Here is a 25286-nt window from a genome sequence, read left to right as displayed (position 1 = left end):
TAATTTGAATACAGTGAAAAGTATTACTCCTTCCTCCCCTAATTCTTCTATCAATCTGCATTACTTTCTTCAAGCTTGACAATTGCAGGGTGATTCAAAATAGCCGATTTTCCCATCTAACCTCAATGTTAGTATGTGCTGTAAATATTATCCCTAACTTTCAATTAACTATGTGAAAGTAAAGTTTTTAAGAATGAAGATATTAATATTAAGTAGCTAGGTATAAAATGTTCTTTTCCAACTGGTAACCACAAACAGAACAAAGTACCTATAAACAAAGTACAATTTGACTTTTTCATTAATATGTAATAGGCAACAGTTGATTTTTATAGAGCTATAACCTTCAATTAGTTAAAAATAAGACTATTACCTTCAGGCAGTAGCTCAAGTTTAAATTCCAGGCCTGGAGCATTCTACTACCCACAAAATGCCCTCTCTTGTTCACTGAAGTTCTTCCTTTTGGGGCACTAAATCATGATAGTTGTAACTTCATTTATGTGAAAGCTATAATTATATCTTCATAGCAGCATTTTTTCTGTAATGAGAAGGCAGGTATTCATATACATTTTACTTTCCTACACATAAAGAAAACTAGTTTTATTATAAAATAGCCATCACCAGCCTGGTATAACAGAACCATCAATTGACTCAGTTAAAGAGAACTAAAGCCTAGGACTGACTTTACAGATAACTGCTTGTGTCCTGGGGCAGGTGACTTAACCTCTCTGTGTTTGTTTCCTTATCTAAAGTTAGGTAGTTGGACTAAGGTTTTAACTCTCACATTCTATAACTACTACTGACACAAAGACCTCTACAGGAAATTACATTTTTCTCCATAAGAAAAATATTTACAAATAGGGCATCTTTCGGAGTCACGGAAGCTTGAACACAAAGGCCCCCCTCCCCACATCCCACTGCCTGTAAAATCCCAGCCTTGATTTGACAAGCTTATTTCTTAGGCAAGTAGAATTGGGATTGGAGAAAGAGAGCTGAAAAAAAGAAGAAAGTATTAAATATGTAGTCTAGACAGTTAATCATGATTGGACTTCAGAACATACACTAACGCATTAATTTTGCTTTCTAGAACGTTTCATATCACATTAAAAAAGTGGATGTTACCTTATATTAAAAGCAAAGATTAGGAAGAAAGTGTTAAATTAAAAATTTGCTGTTTTTATTTATAGAGGAAAGGGCTGTTTATTGTTGATACATAATGAATGCACGGCAGAGGGAGGAGACTGCTCGGGCTGTAGTGACCCACATCTCTGCGGATCATACGTGGTCTATTGCTGTTTTGATTTTGTTGAACAGCATTTCTGTGTGTTCAAAATTTGAGAGGTAATTCTCAGCTGCAATTTCTAAAATATTGTCTTAACATCTGATCATTTTGTTGAGTTTCTCCTACAGGCTTTTGTGTAGTAAAATGTATGCGTTAAAACCAGTGGTCCGAGAATAAATCACCAGACAGGATAACTCAAGGATGAAGCCCCTTGAAGTTTAGTCAGAGTTTCTCTTAATTCTACGTAGCTTGGTTACTGTCTCAAGATTTAAAGGATCTTGAAATTTACTCAATATCAGTGTCAGATCTTATTAACTACATTAAAAAATATTGCTCAGAAGTACTTTAGAAAATACAATTTCTCTCCTCTTTCAGGGTAGGTAAATGACATAATGTTCATTTTATGATGTATACAAAATTACTATGAATAAGTGATGTCAAAAATTAAATCAAGACTCCTAGTTCACAAATAATTTATAAAATAATTTATTTTTTTAAAGATGGGTTTTGAAAGTTGTAGTATGTTAAATCAACATCAAATTTTTAAATGTATGTAAATATACATAAACAATAACTCATTTTAACTTTTCAGTGAAAAAAATTTAACACTAGTGTTCACAATGTCTCTTTTATCTAAGGTTTGTCCTCCCTATAAACTTCCCTGTAATCTTGGTTCTACCCATTTCTTACCCTGTACACACATACCTCTTTTTACCTCTTTGCTCTTTGACACCTTCACAAATTATTCCCTATAATCCTCACAATGCCTATGAGGTAGATCTTATTATGTCGAGTCATAGGGAAGAAAACCAAAGCTGTCAAGTGAGTCGCTCAAGATCACAGACAGCATCAGAGCTCAGATTCAAGACTAAGCAGGGGGAAAAAAAAAAAAGAACAGTGAGGACTCCAAAGCCCATGCATAGTCTTTATACTATACCACACCATGACCTCATATACAGAAAAAAGAAACATATAATCAAGAAAAATATATTTTCCAAGCTGTGGTTCTCCAGCCAACAATGAGTCTTCATCGGGACCGTAGCAAACGAATCATGCAATCATGCAGGAGATGGTTAAGAACCAAAAGCTTGCAGTTAATCTTCTAAGTAAATTTAAGAAAAACAAAGTAAAAGCACTAACTACCCCAGGTATTGCACAGAGGCAACACCAAACATGACACGTCACTGTTGAAAAAATACCAAAGCCATCACACTGGGAGTACACTTATTCTGGAACACTTATTAACTAATTTTCCCTTAACTAAAGGTCACAGTCAAATGAAAAATGTATTTCAGTGAATTCAACATTTCTGCTTTGCAAATTGAAGATTCTTCTTCCTAAGCATTCAGGTTCTGTATCTTACTGATCATATTTTTCAATTCAAATTAAGATCAACCTGTATTGACTCCATCAGGTATTGTATTTTCTTATTTTGATAGATTTCAAATTAATGATAGCTAAAAATGTATTAGTCTACTGATTAACTAAACATTTTTAGAAGATATTTTAACCAGTGATATATTATCAATAATAAAAAATTATCTGAAAAAGAACTCAATTATTTGAAAATTTAGGTTCTAAGAATTTTAATTGAAGCAGTTTTACTGCTGTAACTCAAAAATCACTTAATGTTTAGAGGAGAATTTTAAAACTGTCAAATTTCTTTCCACTTCTCCAAAGTTTTAAAAATATGGATTAAACAGCAGGACTTCAATTTAAAAAGTGTTTCAAACTTCAGGTGGTCTAACTTACAGGACACACACAATTCTCACCATTGCAATGAATCACACGGTTAAATGACCACCGTTGCCATCTGCAAGCCCAGTCCTTTCCTAGAACTTCAGCACCTAGGCTTTCTCATTTTATTCTTCTAACCATGAGGCTGTTCTCCCTTATTCACATTGGCAAACCATCTACTTCAACTGACATCAAATGATGATGGTAATAACAGTTAACGTTTACTATGTGGCATTTAATTCTCACAGTTGAGGAAAGCGTGGCACAGAGAGGTTAACAAATTAGTAGCTGAGGCAGGATTCAAAGTTCCTGGGCCCGCATTCGGGTTCCAAGGCCTGCATTCTAAACAGGTGAGTCAACTGAGACCAGTCCTAGCTTCTCCGCCACGCCTCTCTAACAAAAGATTACCTTTCGCTTACAATTGTTTAAATCACTTCCCATATTCTAAGGTTGACTTAAATGTCGGGTGTCTACTAGTAATTTCAGTACATCTTCAGGCAAGGGAAAAGAGGACAGCTTCAGTCGTCTTCACCTGCACACAGCACGCCCCGCCTGATTCTAAACCACTGTCTCCTGGAGGCCCCCTCTGGGAGCTTTCCTGGAGAACGCCCTAAAAAGCGACTTTGAGATCCGGATAGTTCTCTCTCCGTCCATCCTCCCTCAGAAAGACAACTACGTTAGAGTAATCCTCGGGCACTGCGATGAAGGCACAGGCCTTTGGGTAACTTCAAGACAAAAAAAAAAATGTCGGAGCGCGGAGAGGGCGTGGGAGGACGCCCTTCCCGGTCTACACGTACACTAACACGGGCGCACACAGAGAAGAGCCCCCGAGAGCGCGGGCGCCGCCGCCCGGGGCCGTCCTTCCCGCGGCGGGGCTCCCCGGGCTCGGCTCCCCGCCTCGGCACGCCCAGCCTCCACCCGCGCCGCCGGCCTCGCCGGGGCCCGCGAGCGCGTCCCGGGCGGGGTGGGCCTCGCCATGGAGGGCCCCGCGAGGCCGCGAGGCGGGGCGCGGACGCCTCAGGGCCGGGCTGCGGCAGGGGCGGGGACGGCGGCGGCTCGGGGGCCGGCGGGTCGGGAGGTGACGGGAGGAGGACGCAGGAGAGGGAAGGGGGCTGGGAGGCAGCGTCCGGTCCGTCGGCGCTGACAGCTCTGCCAAACCTCCGACTCGCTCAGTCCCGCCGCCGCCGAGAGCCCTACAGGGCGAGCAGGGAAGTCCACCAAGTGCTGGAGCAGAGGGGAGAAAATTCAAAACGAGTCTACTCAACCTCGTCTTGGCTCCGAGGCCCCGCCATGGAGACCAGCACCATGCGCAGGCGCACCACTCCGAGAGCGCGCAGCGCAGGGCCAGGAGAAACGTCCACTGTCGGCCACCGTCCTCGGTTGCCTTTCAGATTCGTTCTGTGTTCTGTATTCCAGACCCTAACCTGCATCTAAAGCGTAGAGGGCGGGGCGAGAACCCACGAAAAATCTTGACGGAGTGATGTTCTGATTGGGAGTATGCGAGAGAAAATAAACCCAGAAAGCCTTTAGTAAATGAAAGATGAAGGCAGAGAAAATATAATAGATATTGGGCTGGAGTCTGGAAGGTTTAATGCAAATTAGATATCCCGAGGGCGGCGCGGCAAAAAGACTACGATTCCCATGGTGACAGCGTCTGAGAAGCGCTGCTTTCTGGGGGTTGTAGTATCTAGGAGCTGAATGTGAAGTGATCGGGTCTAAAGACAGCTTCTTAAAATTTAAAAAAAGAGAGAGAGAGAAGCAGATTTGAACTGGGCCTTTCTGTTTCTTCATAATCCATCACAGGCCTAAATATATTAAAAGAAATCCAAAAAGATTAAGGGGACACGTCGCCTTTAAGGCTGTGCCGTACTAATCGATGATTCCTCGATCTGGGATAGGTAGTTGATGTGTGTGGGCTGGTCCTCTGAGGCGGCGCAGCCTCGTGGTGCCTTCTTGCTGAGGAGCCCCGAGGAAAGGAAGCGGGGCCCGGTCTTGGACGGCAGCCTCTCGCTGCCCTGTGCCGTCTACTGTTGAGCTGCCTCCTCTTGCAGTCCTCAGAGACCAGAGCGCCGGTCGTCCGACTGTTGCCCCGCGCGCATCCGCAGGCAAGTCTCGTGTGTGCTCCCCGCCATGGCTCAGCTCCAGACACGCTTCTTCACTGACAACAAGAAGTAAGTAAGCCGCCTCCCCTTCTCTCCCGCCTCCCTCCTCCCTGGGATCCTTTCCAAGGACTCCTTCGGTATGACCTTGTGGATCCCTGTTTTTCTTTGCCGTCATGTCACTCGCCCACCCCACCCCATTTTTTGCTGGGCTCCTCGCTTGAGTGCGTTTTCTGCTCGAGTGGAGGCGGGACCTTAGAGCATTTCTCAGGGACCGACCTCTGAGATCATCTCTTTTCTGCCTAGCTTCTCAGGCTCTATATAATTTGAACTGTGAGTGCAGAGGGCCTGAAGGGCTTCAGGTTTGCTTCCAGAATGGAGTACATTATGTAATGTAACAATGAACAATGCACCAAGTCGTTACAGGCTGTCTGCTAGTGGAGTTTCACAGTTTCTGGCGACACAACTTTTTCTTTTAGGTAGGTGATAGACAATGCTTTTCTAAACCAGGTTGGAAAGCGGAACTCTGAATAGGAGGTTGGTAGAATTCGTTTTTGATAGAAGTGTGAAGTCAATTCAGTTACAGATTTGTGTATTTGTATACATACATATACACGTATGCCTTTGTGTGTATATATATATACACCGCTGTGTGTGTGTAAACATACATGTATATATAAACATTTTACCAGTGGTCCCCAGGTCTGTAGCATTTGTTTGAAACCTAATTATCTTCTGCCTTGTGGTGTATATTACCGTATTAACTTTTCTTTGTGTTTGCCTGGTCTCTTCAACTATATTGTAAAGCTCTTAATGGTAGGCACTATGTATTAAGTTTCTTAGATTGACTGAGTCAGCAAATGTTTGTCAAATTCTTCTGGTACTGATAATAATAAAGATTTGTTTTATTAACAAGGTTATGTCAGCTATAAGCTCGAAAACGCCCACTTCAATTAAGATTATATCTTTGTGTTTATAGCTTTATGAGTCGACCTCATTTTACTGAACAAAATAGTAAATGAAAGAAAGAACCAAAATTTTTAATTTCTAGGTTTCATTATCTTTTGGGGAACCTAAATAACTGCTAACTTTCTTTGGCATGAGAAATATGTAACTACAGCCTTACTACTCGAAGTGTAGTTTAGGACAGGCAGCATCAGCATCACTGGGGAGATTGTTAGAAAAAAGCAGAAATCCTGGACTCCACCCCAGACCTGCTGATCTGGAATCTACATTTTAACAAGAACTGAAACACCCCTCACACCCCCATTGTAGCAAAAAGAGAAACTTTTCCATTCTCTGCAGATACAGCCTTAATTCAGGCCTTATGGAGACTTTTTTTATTACAACTTTATTGAGATGTAATTAACATACAATAGAATTCACACATTTGAAGTGTTCAATTCAGTGTTTTTTAGCATATTTGCAGAATTATGCAACCATCACTACAGTCAATTTTAGAACATTATTCATTCCCCTTTAGCTCTTACCTGTCCCCAATCCTTCCACTACCCCCAACCCTGGGCAACCATTAATCTACTTTCTGTTTCTGTAGATTTGTCTGTTCTGCACATTTCATATAAACGGAATTATATAATATGTGGTCTTTTGTAACTGGCTTCTTTCACTTAGTATAATTTTCAGGGTTTGTCTGTGTTATAATATGTATCAGTACTGCATTTCTTTTTATGGCCAAATAATATTAACATTGTATGGATATACCACATTTTTTTCCATTGTTTAGTTGGTGGATATTTGGGTTGTTTCCACCTTTGGCTATTATGAATAACGGTGATGTGAACGTTTGTGTACAAGTTTTTGTGTGGACATATATTTTCATTTCTCTTGGGTATATAATTAGGAGTGGAGTTGCTAGGTCAAACAGTAATTCTATGTTTAACTATTTGAGGAATTGCCAGATTTTTCCCAAGCAACTGCAACATTTTACATTCCCACCAGCAATGACTAAGGGTTTATCTACATCCTCACCAACACTTATTATCTGTCTTTGTTATTATAGCCATCCTAGTGTGTGTGGAGTGATAGCTCAGTGTGGTTTGATTTGCATTGCCTTGATTACTAATGATGTTGAGCATCTTTTCATGTGTCTGTTGGCCATTTGTATATCTTCTCTTGAGAAATATCTATTTTAATCCTTTGCCCCTTTTTTAAATTGGGTTGCCTTTTTATTATTGAGTTGTAAGTGTTATTTATGTATTCTAGAATCAAGTTCCTTATCAGATGCATGATTTGCAAATATTTTCTGCCATTCTCTCTTACAAGAGTTTCCTGGTCTCTTCTTTCTGTCATGTGTTCTTCTAATCCAGCCTCTGCAGTGCTGTCGAGAAAGATCTAATGATCTTCCCTAATGATGTTATTCCTTAACTCCGACTACTACAGTGATTCCTCATTACCCAGGGAAAGAAAGAAATGCTTCTTCACACAGTATATAAACTACTCCGTGCACATCTCTTTAGCCTTATCTTTGGTCACTACCTAGAGCAAAATTGGACTTTCTGGAACAGGCTGGCTGGGCAGTGTAATAACTCTCAGTTATTGTTTTGCTGCTTGCCCCACTTTCCCGCACCCTTTTTCCTGTCCACCCACCTTTCACCTGGCAAAAACTCGCTTTTCTAGATAGAGCTGAAGGCCCTGCTCTTCTATCCTCCTTTTCTCTGGTTGAAATGACCTAATACTTTGTTCTCCCAGTTTACTTGTCACTTGTAACATTGTTCTTAAAAAGTCTGATTGTAGTTGATTACCAGACTTTAACTCTTTGTGAGAACAGAGACCATATCTTAATTCGTTTTTGTTAACCCCATGTAGCAAGATATCTGGTATGTATTAGATACTCAGTAAATGTTTGTTTAGTGAGTAAATGGACATTTCTTAAAATATCTGTAGACTTGATCTTGATGTATCGTTTCCTTTTTATAGATATGCGGTAGATGATGTCCCCTTCTCAATTCCTGCAGCCTCTGAAATTGCTGACCTTAGTAACATCATCAATAAATTACTGGAGGCCAAAAATGGTGGGTATACATGCTCTGAGAAGTTACGAAAGGGCACAGTGCCACTAACTACACTAAAATATATCACATTTTAATTTTATTTACATTTTTTTGGCTTTATTTTATAATACTACATGCATTTTATAACGGTAAAATTTATGAATTATATGGGTTTCCCTGCTACATGATACTCTGAAAAATGCTTTAAAATAAAAGTTTTCAGAAAAAAATATTACAGTTTAATCTGCTTTTAAGGGAACATGGAGATAAGGTGGTTGAGATTTAGGAATAAAGATGTTGATATAATAGTCGTGATGTAGAGGTCATCAAGACATTGGGATTGTGCTAGAGAGGGCTGGGCTGGGTAGGCATGAACGAACATCTTGGTTCTTGGGCCTCACTTGCTCTACTTCTGCAAGGCAAAACGACATTATCAGTATTTGAGTATTTTGGGTAATAACAGATGCCAAAATTAATAGTGGTATTTTTTTTTTAAGTATTTAGAATTCATAAGACAATTAATGGATAAAGCAAACATTTATAAACATGCAAGAGTATCAAGTAAAACATTTATAAAGGTATAAATATTAAACATATGTATTGTACGAGTATAAATTATTAGCGCATAAAATTAATATGAACAATGTCTGCAGAAATATTGATTAAACAAGATTGGCCATAAGTCGATAATTGTTAAAGTTGGGTGATAGGTGTATGAAGGTTTATTATATTATTCTCTACTTCTGCCTCTGTTTTAAATTTCCTGTAATAAGATGTTTTTAAAAAACTAATGAAACCATACATAAAATAGAAGATTTAAACATGAAAAATTGAAAATAGCATAAAGTGTGATGTTTAAAAGAAAATTTGTCCATGGAATCACCATTTAGAGGCAAGCATATTTTCACACAGGTGTTTCTGACACTTCAAGGCTCTTTTGATTCTACCCTAGTAGGAGGAATGGGGAGGTGAGAGTTAGAAACATTGCCTAATATTTTCCCTTCATCTTCACATAATCCCGTAACTTTTTTAAGTTTGAGATGATGTTTTTGAACATCTGTTTTGGGAGGGGCAGGGTCTGTAATCTTTTCATTGCTAGCAAGCGGTAGTTCTTGATTCAGAGGTATTCTGATAGCATTTCCTATCAGTCCTTGTCTTTACTTTCATCAGGAATGTATGGAGATTCTGATGCATAGTTACTTTTCTAAATTTGCTGGAAAAGTCTTTGAATTAGAAGAAGAATTATTTTTGCAATAGAGGCTTTGCAATAGCAGTATATAGTTGTTTGTTGTTGCCCAAATAGTTGAATATTTTTCTAATCTTGTAGATAAACATTGGTTTGTCTTTTTGTATAAATTAAATAACTGAGTCATTGCTCTTGAGTTGAAGATGCAAATGATTCAGATTTCAGATTTTTAAAAGTAACAATCTAAATGGTCAACGAGGGAATTCTTTCAGAAGGATTATATCTAATAAATGCAGAAAGAGTGAAACATTTTCAGCATTTTGTAACTAAATTAAGTAATGGATTTAAGTAGTGATTATCAATAGCTGCTAAAACCATTAATTAGGTAAAAGGCTGACAGAGAACATTATGATGGGTGGGATCAGACTGACATCATCTGAGCCCAGAGGTGGATCTTAAAATCATAAAAAAGACACAACAGGATACTATGCTTCCTGTGATGCAGTAGGAAATGCACAATACTGTGTGTAAATATTCTTGCCTCCTTGCCCAAAAAAAAGCACACTTGAAATCTAATCTAGTGTTTAGGTCTGCCTAGTATACAGGATGTACAGGTGGTAGAGGAACATGTTAGAGGACACCTTGGAGTTGGAATCAACCAAACCCAGAATGTAAGAAATATTACAAGACAGATGTCCCAGTTTCTTCAACAAATAAACGGCAAGGGAAGAAAAGGAGGAGAAACAGTTAAAGATTAAATAAAACGTATTAATCAAATATAATGTGTGGATTTTGGGTGCTGGTTCTAAAAAGCTCACTGTAAAAAGACACTTGTGAATTGAGGAAATATGAACATAGGCTATTTGATATTAAAAGGAATAATTGTTAAATTTTTTAGCATTGTGACTTTTTAAAAATTCCTTATAGTTTAGAGATACATACTAAAGCATTTACAGATGAAAAGATGTGATTTCTGAGGTTTGCCTTAAAATGAACCAGTAGAGGAATGGACAGAGGAGTATAGATGAGTGTCCATGAGTTGGTAATTGTCAGTGTGTGGTGGAGATGGGGATTCATTTTGTTATGTCTCCTGTGGTATATATTTGAACGTTTTCATAGAATAAAAAGTTTTTTGAAAAATTAGACGAAAAATAACAATAAAGAAATTATATCAACAGAACAAAGTATTTCTGTTCTTAAAAATCACATAGTATGGGGGGCTGGCCCGGTGGCATAGTGGTTGGGTTTGTGCTCTGCTTCAGCAGCCTGGGGTTCGCTGGTTTGGATCCTGGGTGTGGGCTTATGCACTGCTTATCAAGCCATGCTGCGGCAGGCATCCCACATATAAAATAGAGGAAGATGGGTGCAGATGTTAGCTCAGGGCCAATCTTCCTCAGCAAAAAGAGGAGGATTGGCAGAGGATGTTAGCTCAGGGCTAATCTTCACCAAAAAAGAAAAAAGAAAGAAAGAAAATCACATAGTATATACACTGGAATACATGGCCTGATTGTCATGGAGAAATTCTGGAGAAACTCAGAGGCCACACTGGAATAACAGGTCCCTGTTTGTTTTGAGGTGTCTCGTGTACCTCTGCCAATCCACTTCATGTCCTAAGAGTGATAATTTTATCATGTATTTTCTTTAGAGTTCCACAAACATGTGGAGTTTGATTTCCTCATCAAGGGCCAGTTTCTGCGAATGCCCTTGGTCAAACACATGGAACTGGAAAACATCTCATCAGTAAGTTCAGTGCTCACCTGCTCTTTTTTCCTTACAGTATTATCAGATAATGTAGGTAACTCCGGTTAGAATCAGCATGAATCTACAGCAACCAAGATCTTTTTGATTATTGGTTTTTCCTAGAAATTTGAGCTTCAGTTTCTATATTAAATTTTGAAATCCCCTTTTTTCTTCTGAGAGTGTATTTAAGAAATGCAGATGAATGAATATGGAAAGATACCTTCATATTTGTGGAAGAATGATCAAGAAAGGGCATAGCAAATATATGTTTACTACTAATAAAGGTGTACAAAATGATTGTGCACATATAAAAACTTACAGGTGAGGTTATTGTGATTTATAGTGACTTCTCCCCTTCCTCTAATCTCCAAACTGCTTTTAATATTGCTTCTATAATTTAAAATGCAATTTATAATTGCTTTTATAATTTGGGGGGTAATTTTTAGAACTGTGGTAAAATATACAGAAAATTTACTATTTTAACCATTTTTAAATGTACAAGTCAGTGTCATTAAGTACATTCACAGTATTATGCAGCCATTATAACTCCATTTTCAGAACTTTTTCATCATCTTAAAGAGAAGCTCTATACCCATTAAACAAATACGCTTTTATGATTTTATAATTTAAAGTTTCTTATATTCTTTTTTCTACTTTTAGCATAAATTTTCCAAGGTCATTAGTATTTCTTTATATTACTCTTAGCATACTGTTAGGTCAAATAAAGGTTTTCACTGTTTGCGTGGCTCCACATTGTCTGGTTGTGAAGGGGACTTAGGTGAAGGAGCTGTCTTAAATGGGGTGTGTTATCTTCATAATGTGCCATCTTAAAACTGCACCCCCTGATGGGTGTCTGGTTTCTCTCTGTGACCAGGAAGAGGTTGTGGAACTGGAATACGTGGAGAAGTACACCGCACCTCAGCCCGAGCAGTGCTTGCTGCACGATGACTGGATCAGTTCCATCAGAGGGGCGGAGGAATGGTATTGCCAGATGAGCATTCTCGTGTCTGATTCCTTATGCCACCGCATCACTCTTTTTAAGTGCATGATGTGCATGTTTGTCTCTGATTCTCTGTTCTTTTGTAAAAGTGATTTTGTGATAGACGTATCAGTGACCATGCCAAAGATCTTTACGTTCAATATAGTCAAGAAGAAACATATGTATTAATAGGTTTTCTTTTCTGTCTCAAGATGTTATAGTGACATATGTCTTTGGAATAAGTCTAGTGTCTTAGGGTATTTATTTGATTGAGCATGTTGCTTTTAAAAACTAGGTTATAGTTTGTTTCATAGCCGGAAAAAAACCCTTTTATAGCCACAGATTTCCTGGCCTACTACCATGAAGATGCAGATTGTGCTATTTTAGGGCTAAAAGAGGCAGACTGGGATCAAGAAGGTATGGATGGCTCAGAGCAAACCCCCACTGGCCTTGCTTGTAGAACAGCACCTCAAGAGTGGATCATAGTAGGAGCTTACTTTCAAAGAATGTCTCCCTGGAGTTATTACCCAAAGTTATGTTTTTACTGGTTTTACTTTTTCTTTAAGTGGTTTTACTGTTTTTCTATTTAATGGTTTTCACTGGTTAAATACAAAGGACTATTAACGCTTTACAAGCAATTTGCTTAGCTTCCCTGAGAGTTGTAGTGTTTACAACGATAGTAAAAATGAGATCTAGGGTTTGTTGGTTATGTTTTTATTTTTAGGAGGTCAGGAAAAGCCAAATGTAAAATCTTCTGATCTATTCTAGTGTGTTTTGAAATCTTAATCTTCGTATTAAAGAAGAGTTTGAAAGAATAATCCTCAAGAAATTGCCTTAGAAATACAATCAATTTTAGGGTTTGAAAAAGCTGCTTTTTGTATTTCATAGGATTTTTTTCTCCTCATAGGATCCTGACTGGTTCTTATGATAAGACTTCTCGGATCTGGTCCTTGGAAGGAAAGTCAATAATGACAATTGTGGGACATACAGATGTTGTAAAAGATGTGGCCTGGGTGAAAAAAGGTGGGACTCTTTGCCTGAACTAAGAGGGTTGTGGATAGGGAATTGGCAATAAGCATTTTCAGTGCTGGGGCAGAATGGGGACAGGGTAGGAAATGTCTCATGTCTCAGTTATTATGAGGTCTTTCAAAAATATAGAGTTCAAGGGGCCAGCCCAGTTTCGCAGTGGTTATTTTTACGTGCTCCGCTTCAGTGGCCTGGGGTTAGTAGGTTCAGGTACTGGGCATGGACCTAGCACCACTCATCAAGCCATGCTGTGGTGGCATCCCACATAAAATAGAGGAAGACTGGCACAGATGTTATAACGCTCAGCACCAATCTTCCTCAGACCTGCAAAATATATATATAGTGTTCAAGAACAAGAGGTTTATATAAAAAATTGAATAAATTAGGGAAAGTGAGTCCTTCCTAAAATTATATCAGATAATATACATTTTTAAGTTAATATTGAGTGTGTGAAACTCACACAGTATAGTACTTTTCTAGTATTTTTGAAGATTGTTCCCTTTACACTGTAAGTTAACTTCGGTTTCCAAGCCGCCTATGTGAGCTCTTTTATCTTTTTAACGTCTTTCTCAACAACAACAAAAAATTCAGTTCTTTGGTTTCAGAACATGATGTATTTTAACTGTTCTTCTGATTTGTTTCTGATTGTGTTCTCCTCTTCAGACAGTTTGTCTTGCCTGCTGCTCAGTGCCTCCATGGACCAGACTGTCCTCCTGTGGGAGTGGAATGTGGAGAGAAACAGTGTGAAAGCCCTGCACTGCTGCAGGGGTCATGCTGGGAGTGTGGACTCCATCGCCGTCGACAGCACAGGGACCAAAGTGAGTAGCTGTTGTCTCATAGGACTCTGTCGAATGAGAATTTGAGCTTACGCAAAAGGTTTTTTCTCCACGTATTCATTGTGATTGGCCTATTTTCATATCAGTTGTTTCAAACGAAAAGTAAAGACTCATACAATCAGAGATGCAAAGATTCACTTCCTCAGCCTGGGTATCTCTGGTTTTGAACTTTATGTAAATTACAGAAATTTTTAAAAATCACATAAACAAGCAATTTCTTTTCCCTTCTTAAGTCATAGTGATTGACATTTTCAATCTTTCAGCTACTCACAGTGCTGTCATCAGCTGAAGCGTATAGTTGATTGTCTAAGCCTTAGCACACACTAAGGTTAGTGTCAGTAGAGGTTGTTTTACTATCATTGCTGATTTACTCTTTGTCACGACGAGGTGGCAGAAGTTAGTTAAAAGGAAGCAAACCTGAAGACAACACTGTATTGACTCTTGAGGGCTTACAAACTCTCTCACCATTTGACAGTTCCCTAAACCACACTGAAGTATTCTGGATTTAAGAGTGCTTCTTCGGCGTTTCTATGCCAGTTTGCCAGAACAGAGGACATTTGATGTATTCAAAGGAAAAGAGTTATGATTATTCATATTGAGCCATGAAGAAGATTTCCATGTTGTTGAGTCCAAACTTAAGTGAATTCACTGTACCCTGTTTTTTGGCTACGAGAGACAGAAGCTCCTCTTGAACTTATTCAGCTTCAAAGATTGTGAGATCCAAGGAAGGAGTGGACAGTCACACCACCAGCAGGGTGATGAGGCAGTGGGGTCTCAGGACCCAGTGGAGTGGAGGCTTGAACGTGGCCGTCACACCCTTCCCTCTCCTGTTTCCCCAGGCTGACTTTTGTTCTCTCTCGCCTCAAACTGGCTCTCTCCACATGGCAATGAAACCTGGCCTTCACTAATTGCAGATTTTACGTCCTGTGTCATCTGTCCCTGGAGAAAGACTAACTTCACCTCCCAGGAACAGAAGTTTTCAAAAAAGGTCCTGAAGGAGGAAGAGACCTATTGGCACAGTGTGGTCACTTGCCCACCCTGATCTGAGCAGCCGTGGCCAGGGCACAGAGCCGTGTAAGAATGGCAGCTTCCTCAACTGCCAGGAGATAGAGGGTGCAACCTCCAGGAGACTAGGAAGACAGGCAGATGCTATCACAGTAGTAAGGATTTCAGAGCAAAGGAAAGGTTTTAAGTTAAATAGCAGAAAAAATAAGGCAAATAATATGATGGATTATATTACATACTCGTTTTCCCTTCATATTATTCTGTTTAGTTTTGCAGCGGCTCCTGGGATAAGATGCTAAAGATCTGGTCTACAGGTAAATTAAATATTTCTTTTGCTTTGACTTATTAATGATATTTCAAGAATTTTGCTGGAAGAGGAGTTTTTAACCCATATTTTGCCAGAGCTTTTTATGATACAAATAAAGAAGCATAGTATAGAGAAAAATTAGTGTATTTCTTTGTGTTTCAAAATGTTTTTCTATCCCACCACCCCTTATTTACTGGACAATGTCACTGAATTGCCACAAGTATCAATAACATGTTTGGTGCAATGGGACATAACTACCTTAGTTCTCAGAGTTCCCTTATTCAGGAACTTGGAAATAAACAAAAATACCTTCTGAGTCATTTTGATATACTTTACTGTTAGAGAAATTTCTTAGTTAAGCTGATTTACTTAAAAAAAAACCTTAATACAGTTTTACCAAACTTAACTTTTTTACTTTGAAAACATAAATTAAAAGGAACAACTAAAGGAGGAGGAGGGAGGAGTCTTAGAAGAAGGTGCCTTGATAGTGCTAAGAAGACGCCGACAGTAGAAAAGGGGGAAAAAACCCACAGACATTTAAACTTTAAGAAATGGTGGTCTAAAACAGTGCACAGGTAGACAGATCAGAAGGCTTCTGTTACTTCTGAGGGAATTGCCGTATTACAGTATAATACCCTAAATACAATTCACAAAGTAGAGTTGGGGGATCAAGAAAAGCTTAAACAGTTTTAAATAATTATGCGTAAGATGGCAGGATATATATAATCCATTTTAGTAGATTTTCCACAAATGCTTAAAGCAAACAGTTTTGAGGGAGAAAGTGGTTTGTTTAGAAATTTTTCCTTTTGTGGAATATTTTATTCTTTGATAGCACTGGGTAAATGAGATATTGTATATGATTAGTTGTTACCCTAAAGGCATTTATAGGGAGAAAGCAGATAATATTTATAAAATAGTTAAAAACATTAAAATCTATGGTTTTCCATCTGGGTTTGGTATCTAGCTAAATGATATATCACAAAGATTTTTTTAAAAAGTCAAAAAGTGGAGCTGGCCTGGTGGTGTAGTGGTTAAAGTTTGAGCGCTCTGCTGCAGTGGCCTGGGGTTCATGGGTTCAGATCCTGGGTGCAGACTTACACTCTGCTCATCAAGCCATGCTGTGGTGCTGTCCCACACACAAAATAGAGGAAGATTGATTGGCACAGTTGTTAGCTCAGCTTGAGGAAGATTGGCCACAGATGTTAGCCCAGGGCCAACTTCCTCACCAAAACAAAACAGTCAAAAAGTAACTATAAAACATCTGATTCATTGTTAGAAAAGTTAAATAATCAAGAAGAATAAACATGACTGGAATGTGTGTTTGTTTACCTTGTCATTCCCTTCTTCATAATAATAGATTATTATCTCCTACAACTAATAGAATATTCATAGATGTGGTAAAGTGATGAGTATTCATGATGATGATCTTAAAGACATAGCAAGATATCAAACTGGTTAGGTTTTAGGGTTTTAGTGTACTTTATTTTTTGCTTTGTCTTTTTGGAAGATTGGTAACCCAGGTATTATTTTATATATAATTTTCTATGAACCAAAATAAGGAGCAATATGATTCCCTAACCAGTTGAGATAACATAGAGAAAGTATATACCCAGAAATGTTGTAAGAATTCTTTGAGACTGTTTGCAATTAATATTTACCATAAATTTTAAAAATATCAACTCTGACTCTCTGTGGTACAGTCCCTACAGATGAAGAAGATGAAATGGAGGAATCCACAAATCGACCCCGAAAGAAACAGAAGACGGAGCAGTTGGGACTAACGAGGGTAAGTATTTGTGAGAACTGACTATACTTGGCTTAGGTCTGTATTAACAAATATCTGGTAATTTAATGTAATCTTTCCTATTTAAATTTCCTTTTGTCTTGCTTTGCTGCTTCAACCATAATTAGGCTTTCTTTCAGCAGATTTGTAAATTTTTCTTATAGATACTCTATTATGCTACATTTATCTGTCATTGAATGTAGTAGCTTCGAGCCGGCTTACAGATCAATAGGTTGATTATTTAGCTGTTATTTGATCTCATGGTGCATTTTGGAGCAGGATCTTTTAATTGTTAAAGTTTGCACTAAATTTAAGTGAAGCATCTCATTACCTGACGATTTAATAATATTGTTTCATACACTGAGGATATAATTCTTATTAAGGATGCTAGTTATATCTCCTAAATCACTAGAAACCGAGAGTTTAATTTGGGTTTTGATTCTATCATTTAGCTCTTAGATCCAATTAAATTGAACTCAGAAAGTTCATCCAGAGTCTTATTTGTTCTGCTTTGTTAGGAAGATATTTGTCATAATAAGGTCTGACCTGTCTTAATGTCTTACTGAGAAGGACAATACTGAGGTTTAGGAAAACATAATCTTCATTCATTTTCTAACAGCTGTAATGAATGTGCAGTAAATCAAGGCCACATTTGCACATTATTTCTTGTAGTCACCAATAACAAGATATAAAAATTGTTGAAAATGAGGAATAAAGTATGATCATAAATAATTCATCAAACTCACATCAAATGCAATTAACAGTAGCACTTACTGGTTCCAACTGGAAGTAATGATTTAAAGTTTCTTAATACATTTAAATATTGACTGCTGAATTGCAAGAGGAGTGATCTGGCAGCAACTCAGCTTCCTTATCACTTAATCTGGTAGGACAAATGAAAGCTGTAAATGCCTTACCAACTGGGTGTTGTGCCAGTGGTAATTTGCTGATGCATATCCCTGATCAACCTCCAAAGAATATATCTGAGTAGAAAAGATTTCTTGAATTATAAAAATTCTTTACTCAGAAGGTAACTTTTTTTACCTTTCTTTTAATTTGAAGTTTGGCATACATATGTTAAGTGTACAGCTCAATGATTCTTTACAATCGTGTATACCCAAGTAATCACTATCCAAATCAAAACACTGAGAATTAGCAACAGCCTTGAAGACTCCCGCTAGCCTCCCTCACAATCAGTAACCCCCAGAAGTAATCACTCTTATGACTTATACCATCTTAGATTAGTTTCACCTATTTTCAACTTCATATCTGTGAGATTTCATGCTACTGCATGTAATGATCTTTAATATAAAGCATTCCATTGCATGAATATACCAGAATTTATCTTCTCTTCTTCTGTTGGACATTTAGGTTGTTCCTAGTTTTGGCCACCATAAAGACAGTTGCTAAGAAAGTTCTTAGGTGCATAAGCAGTGATTTCTGCATATATAGAATTGCAGAAGTACAATTGGCTGAGTCATAGGGAATGCACATGGTCAGCTTTCTGGATATTAGATACTGCCAGAAAGTTTTCCAAAATGGTTATACGAGTTTTTGGTCCCACTGACAGTGTATGAGAGTCAAGGTTACATCCTTACAAGCACGTGATATGGTCAATTTTTTAAGACCATAACTGATTTTATTTTACCACATAAACGTATGTTTGCATTTACTTACTGTTGAAAAGTGTATCATTTTGTCGATTTCTGGTGGTGTGTAGTGGAATTTAAGTCCTCGCCCTTTGATATCTAATTATGAAGTGCCTGTTCATGTTTTTAGCCCATTTTTTTTAAGTGTGTTGCCTATCTTTTTTTAATTGATTTACTTTGTACGAGTATTTTTAGGTGTGTACTTTTTATAAGCTCACTTCCATTGTTCATTTTATTTGAGAGAAAAAATAATATGTTCATTTTCTTGTTTAGGTTTTTATAGGCTGTAAATTCATGCATTCATAAATTATTAACTGGAGTTATGCTGGCAATCCTTGAAGTGCTATTTAAAGTGAAAAATTGTGCTGCAATGGAACAAGTTGGATTTTTAAGACCAAAATGATAAAACAAATATCAAAAATAGTTATCTTTTCTCTGAGTTTCTTTCTAGTACCTTACTTGAATTAATATGACTAATGCTACCAGTCAGTTAATTTGCTTGTCATTTGTTTCATATGTCAACATATAGTAAGGTTTTTTCCTCGTTTCTTTCAAAATTGCTTTTTCCCTCCAGTACTATTCTACTGGAGTTTGTTTGTAGTAACGGTGTCAAAGTTGACTTTTCTACCTTTTTTAAAAGAAATTTACATATAGGAAAATTCGCTTTTTGGTGAATAGCTTTGAGTGTTGATAAATGTGTAGAGCGTGTGACCACGACGTAATCGGGACATAGAGCAGTCCATCACCCCCTGAAACTCGTGGCCCATTCGTAGTCCCCCTTCCCCGCTGCTTCTCGCCTGACAACCACTGCTCTGTTCTCTGTTCCTGTAATTTTTCTTTTTCCAGAATATTGTATAAGTGGAATCACACAGTATGTAGCCTTTTACATCAAGCTCTTTTTCACATAGCACAATGCATTTGAGATTCACACCCCCCTCGTTTGTTTTTTTTCCCCCAGAAAAGAAAAGATTCATCTAGGTTAATGGGATCATGGTTTGTTCCTCTTAAATGCTGAGTAGTATTCTGTTGCGTGGATATACAATGGTTGGTTTAATCGTTCACAAGTTGAAGGATATTTGGGTTGTTTCCAGTTCGACAGTTATGAATAAAACTGCTGTCACCCTTTGTGGACAGAATTTTGTGTGAATCAAAGTTTTCATTTTTCTTGGGTAAACATCTAGAAATGGGCTTGCTTATTGCTGTAAGTTTGCCTGTGGATCTTGCCATGCCGAATCCTCTCCTGGAGCCTCTGATGGATTACCTTTATGTTCCTTGCTGTTCATTCTCTTTCGGGTCACAGAGCGGTGGTTCTGTCCCTCACTCGGCTGTCAGGTTCCTTTACTTCTTTGAGGAAAATTTTAGAGGTGGAAGAGAGACCTTACGGCTCATTTGGTCCAGGAATTGGCAAACTATAGCCCAACAGCCGATTTGGCTCTGGCCTGTTTTTGTACTACAGAGAGCTAGGAATGATTTTGACGTTTTCAAGAAGTTTTAAAAACAAGAAAGAATATGCAACAGAGACTGTATTTGGCCTGGAAAAGCTAAAAAATTTACTTTCTGGACCTTTACTGAAAAACTTTGCTAATCTCTGATCTAGCATACCCCCCTCATATTACAGATGAGGTAATACTATTTAAGGAGGTTAAATGTAACAAAGTTACAAAAGTAGATTAACTGTCTCCCATTTCAGAATTCTTTCCTTCTGTCTTTCATATGTTCCTTATATTTCAGACAGACACTATACCTAGTTTGGGGATTTTAATTTGAGAAAGACATTAGAGATTTTGGAGTACTGACAGATGAGCCATGGACATTATTTAAAGATTAGATGCTGAGGAAATGAAGTGGCGAGAATAACCTATTGAGATTAGTTTACCAGGAGGAGTCATCTAGAAAATGGCAGCACCTTTGATTGAAACTGAGATCTTCTGACCCAGAGCTTTTTTCTGCTAACTTCTACACATAACGTGTTTGTCAAGGGGGAGAATTAAGTTAGTGTTAATATTAATACTCCTCAAAATGACAAGCGGAACAGATGGGGAAGCAGCAGAGCACAGTGGGAAGACGATGAACTTTGGAGTAGTATGTGGGTTTAAACTTAAATCTGCCACTTACAGCGGTATGACCTTGAGCACGTTATCTTTCTCAGCTTCAGTGTCTTCCTCTATAAAATAAAAACGAAATATCTATCTTGAGGATTATTGTAAAGAAGAAATTAGGCATGATATGAAAGCTAAAGCACCTGACAAAACATCTCGCATATGGGCTTCAGAAGTTATAACTGCTATTATTGTCTTAATTATTCTAAACGGAAAATGCTTTCCCTTTTGGGTATCTTTCATTTCTAGACTCCCATTGTGACCCTCTCTGGCCACAAGGAAGCGATTTCCTCCGTCCTGTGGTCAGATGCTGAAGAAATCTGCAGTGCATCTTGGGACCACACAATTAGAGTGTGGGACGCCGAGTCAGGCAGTCTTAAATCAACTTTGGTAAGAGTGATAAATTCAGTAGTTCTCTGATTAACTTTGAGCTTTTAAGTGATAAACTTCTAGAGATAATTACTTTTAGCCCAGCATGGTTAAATGTTCTTTCCTTTTTGTTTTTGCAGACAGGAAATAAAGTGTTTAATTGTATCTCCTATTCTCCACTTTGTAAACGTTTAGCATCTGGGAGCACAGATAGGCATATCAGACTGTGGGATCCCCGAACGAAAGGTGAGTTGTGTGAAGCACTGGAGGAAAACTATGTGTAAATAGTATCAATTTCTTTTCTCACTAGAGATTTGTATAAAAAGATAATTTTCTACAAATTTTTTGGGGGGTTTGTTCTGCCTACTCCTCTTTTCTAAAATTCAATAATGGTTCATCTCGTTTGCTTTGTTCAGATGGCTCTTTGGTGTCGCTGTCCCTAACGTCACATACAGGCTGGGTCACATCAGTGAAGTGGTCTCCAACCCATGAGCAGCAGCTGATTTCAGGTTCTTTAGATAACATGGTCAAACTGTGGGATACAAGAAGGTAAATTCTATTTATGATCTACACTAGAAATCTGTCAATTGCCCGTTGTATAAGAGAAAATGAAATGAATACTGAAATGATTATCCAAAAGCAGAAGGGTGAAAAAAAACTTCTTGGTCATACAACCTGAAATGATAAATATTGATATCGAAAAGAAAAGCCAGGATCAAAGGAATTTTCTCCGTGTTAATATGTTGTTTTTTGCATTCTGAAAGAATTGTGATCATTTCTCTTTTGCCAAAAAAGAAAAAAAAACCCACAAGTTTATAAAAGCCATCTTTCTGACTTTGTTATATAAAACAAGAAAAAAAGAGAAAAATTATCCTGACCCTTAATATAAATATGATAATTATAAAAGCAGAAGGCCAGTGCTCTCTGAATAAATGGAACTGTGATCAAATTATAAATTATATGTTAATAAAAAATTAACTAAAAATACAAATTTTTAAAGATAACCAGATATTAAAGGTTTCTTTCTTACTCATGGACTAGTGCTATGTTTCTAGTGTATGCAGATATAAAATGCATACACAATTTAATTACATATTTTTATAAGTAGAATGGAGAGGCATTCACCCAGATACCTGTTTGTTTGTTGTTGTTTACCTTAAATCTGCATCCTAACATCCTCATACTACCTAATGGTACATGATTTGTTACTATCTAGAAGGTATATGCATTTTAATTGGATGCTTTGTATAGCAATTAGCATATAGTTTCTGATAATAGTAGTAAGTGCTATGACAAAAATGAAGCAGAGTACAGGGGCACTTCTTTGATGAAGGCCTCTCTTTGAAAGTGATATTCCAGTGGTGAACTGAACAATGTGAAGGTGTGAGCCATGCACAGATCATGGCAAAGGGAACAGCAGATAAGGTGGGGAAAATCTTGGCATGTTGGCAAAATAGCAAGAGGGCCAGTGTTGATGGAGTAGAGTAAGCGAGGAGAGTGGCAGGGCGTGAGGCAGGTGATGGTTACATCGAGCAGGACGTTATGGGCCATGGTAAGGAATTGGGGTTTCATTCTAAGTGTAATGAAGAAAGCTTTGGAGGTATCTGAACAGGGGAGCAAGAATGGAGGCAGAGAGGCTATTGTAGTTCAAGAGACAGATACTGGTGATTTGGACTGTGGTGGTAGCATCATAAATAAGTGGTTGGATTTTAGGTGTATTTTGAAGATAGCTCTTTGGCAGAATTGGCTCATGGGTGGAATATGCAGATAGGAATCAAGGATAATGCCCATATTTTCTGCCTGAGCAATTGGGTGATTAGTGGTGCCATTTACTGTGATGGGAAAGAGTAGAAAAACAGGTTTGTGAGGGGAAATCAGAGTTTTGTTTTGGTTGTAGTGACTCAGGAGAGAAGTTTGGGCTAAAGATATAAATTTGGGAGTTATCAACATATATATGGATAGACAAAGGGTATATAAAGCCATGAGTTGGGGGGAGAAGAAAAGTAGTCAAGGAAGTGTGAAAATGGGCCTAATTATAAATAAATTTTTATAAATAGCATTTTTCCTGAATATATTTGTTGCAGTAAATCTCTATAGTCTGCTAATGATACAGGAAAAACAGGAGAGGTAGTCAAGTAAATACTCAGAATTTTAAGGTTAAGTGGTTATTGGGGTAAGAATGGTAAAATCGGTAATGTTTTCAGAAAAGTATAAGTGATTATTCATATATGGTTGTTTTAATACTATGAAATGCATATAACCTGTTAATATTTTATCTTTTAGTTGTAAAGCTCCTCTCTATGATCTGGCTGCTCATGAAGACAAAGTTCTGAGTGTAGACTGGACAGACACAGGGGTAAGAATTTATTAGTTATTTGGTGAAGAGGAAAATTTTTATTTGAATAAATCTGGTGTTTGTGTTTATGGAGTTACTAGTTTAAATATATCTGATATTTATAATTCAGTTTTCTAAGTTTCCCTTAATATTATTCATAAAATCTCATCTCATTCAAAGAAGAAACAAATTATTTTTGAAGTATAGTTGACATAAAATATTAGTTTCAGTGATTCGACACTAATTCAGTGTCGAATTAGTGATTCAACATTTATATATATTACAAAATGATCACTACAATAAAGAGGAAACAAATTTGTTGTTTAACATTAGGAGTAGTAAAATTTGAAAATTTTGAAGCAGTTTTTTCCTCTTGAGTATTTTAATGAAATGTTTTAAGTCTGTAAAACTTGCTACTTCAGACTAATTGGATCAAAGTATTTCCCACTTAGAAAAATCTTACAAAATTAGTCTAGATTATAAAATGTGTTTAAAGAATTACAGTTTAATTATTTCTGTGTATATACATTAGCCCTTATTGCCTAAGAATTCTTTCCAAATACAGGTCCTAGTGCTACTTGAATAATTTGTAATGTCCATTTACCCACAAACAGTTAATGTGCTGCCCTTTAAAAACTTAATTTTCTTAAATAGGTAAAACTATATCACTTTTCCAACTTTTTAATTTTATTACATTTCTTAGCACATGCTTCATAGAAAATACAATAGCATATTATGCCTCAACCAAATTCAAATGGTCACTTTTCAAGTTTTAATATACTGTTGTAATATAGTAGTGAAAAATGATGTAATTGGTGCATTTAAGTATTAACTCTCAAGGCAAGTTATCTGCTCATCCGTAATTCCTTCTATAATCAGAGTCATCAGTATTTAATTAGGTTAGCTGTCATATGAAATAATTGTATTTACTTCTGTGTTTGTGCTTTTTTCTCTCCCTTTTTACACAGTTACTTCTGAGTGGAGGAGCAGACAATAAATTATATTCCTACAGATACTCACCTACCACTTCCCATGTGGGGGCATGAAAGTGAATGATAAATGTGACTACAGAGATCCTTTCTATAAATGAACGCAGATGCAGAAAGCAGATTTTGAGATTAAAGTTCATATAATGTGTCACTCTCAGTAACAGTTATCACTGTTTTTCTTTATTTTGTATTTATTATATAACAGTTGTGTTTATAATCTATAAAATGTGGCCTGTATTCTCTACATTATGCAAATTCTTGAAATTAAACTGAATTTTGAATTTCTTTTTAAAGATACTGGTTTGAATTAAGATTTTCTTTTGAAATGCTGTAAAAGCATATATTAAAAATATAGTAATTGTCCATATTTTTATTTCTGATGGAGAAACTTAACTTTTTAAAGTTAGCTATTTTAAAAAAGTATCTTTAAAAAAACCTAATAAATTTTAATAGAGAAAAAATTAGAAATACAATTTGCTTTTTGGGAAAATAAGTGATGTCTAACTGTAATAAGACTTTGTAAGTATTCAGAACATTAAAACATGTAGATGTTGCCAATTTATTAAGAATTTGTTGAAATATTTTAAGTGAAGTACTTCATATTAAAGATATATCAGAAACCTTTAGAAACTGCACACAAATTTGATGGTAACCAGGAATATCTCTCCCAAACTTATCCTCGTATATACATTAGATTCTTTAGACAAAATTTTTCCATCCGTATTAGATAGTAAACATTCTACAAATGTTAGATATTAGCATTTATCTAAATTCGTATGTTATATACCAAATATTTAAAGTAAATCTCTTAGTATGTGAGTTCCATCTTTAATGGATTGGTATTCCTCAAGCAGAGC

General features: G+C 37.1%; 2 protein-coding genes and 1 long non-coding RNA gene across 28 annotated transcripts in view; 1 reads left to right on the top strand and 2 right to left on the bottom strand.

Annotated features, from left to right (window-relative positions):
- The window catches only part of CARF (calcium responsive transcription factor), a 100474-nt gene extending 96067 nt beyond the window's left edge, over positions 1 to 4407 (bottom strand). For 12 of the 26 annotated variants that reach the window (XR_011428382.1, XR_011428361.1, XR_011428360.1 and 9 more), the window contains exons 1-2: positions 4282 to 4407; positions 371 to 535 (exon numbers count right to left, since the gene is read on the bottom strand). The gene's annotated coding sequence lies outside the window, so the exon portion shown is untranslated. Of the gene's footprint in view, positions 1 to 370; positions 536 to 1984; positions 2148 to 4281 lie in introns of all 26 variants that reach the window. The other 14 variants (XR_011428358.1, XR_011428366.1, XR_011428371.1 and 11 more) reach the window with 4 other exon arrangements.
- Positions 4408 to 4539: 132 nt separating this feature from the next.
- On the top strand, positions 4540 to 24987 carry WDR12 (WD repeat domain 12). The gene is made up of 13 exons (XM_001505112.7): positions 4540 to 5187; positions 8053 to 8147; positions 10958 to 11052; positions 11927 to 12033; positions 12939 to 13054; positions 13721 to 13875; positions 15167 to 15212; positions 16906 to 16991; positions 20986 to 21126; positions 21246 to 21351; positions 21522 to 21654; positions 23389 to 23461; positions 24409 to 24987. The coding sequence occupies exons 1-13, from the start codon at positions 5147 to 5149 to the stop codon at positions 24484 to 24486; spliced, it is 1272 nt and encodes a 423-aa protein (XP_001505162.1). The 5' UTR covers positions 4540 to 5146; the 3' UTR covers positions 24487 to 24987.
- On the bottom strand, positions 8222 to 20806 carry LOC111768802 (uncharacterized). The gene is made up of 2 exons (XR_002801365.2): positions 20753 to 20806; positions 8222 to 8538 (listed from the first exon to the last, which is right to left on the bottom strand). It is a non-coding gene; the product is annotated as an uncharacterized lncRNA (long non-coding RNA).
- Positions 24988 to 25286: the final 299 nt, after the last annotated feature.

Source organism: Equus caballus, chromosome 18 (genome assembly GCF_041296265.1).
Source record: "Equus caballus isolate H_3958 breed thoroughbred chromosome 18, TB-T2T, whole genome shotgun sequence".
NCBI classification, from domain to species: domain Eukaryota; kingdom Metazoa; phylum Chordata; class Mammalia; order Perissodactyla; family Equidae; genus Equus; species Equus caballus.
Note: the sequence above shows the minus strand (reverse complement) of the source record. Positions and strands in the feature narration are given on the sequence as shown.

Excerpts from the sequence above, each read along its gene's own strand:
- WDR12 (XM_001505112.7), top strand. The coding sequence starts at position 5,147 with ATGGCTCAGCTCCAGACACGCTTCTTCACTGACAACAAGAA. Across the intron at positions 12,034-12,938 it reads ATCAGAGGGGCGGAGGAATG|GATCCTGACTGGTTCTTATG; the intron begins GTATTGCCAGAT and ends TTCTCCTCATAG. Across the intron at positions 13,876-15,166 it reads TCGACAGCACAGGGACCAAA|TTTTGCAGCGGCTCCTGGGA; the intron begins GTGAGTAGCTGT and ends TATTCTGTTTAG.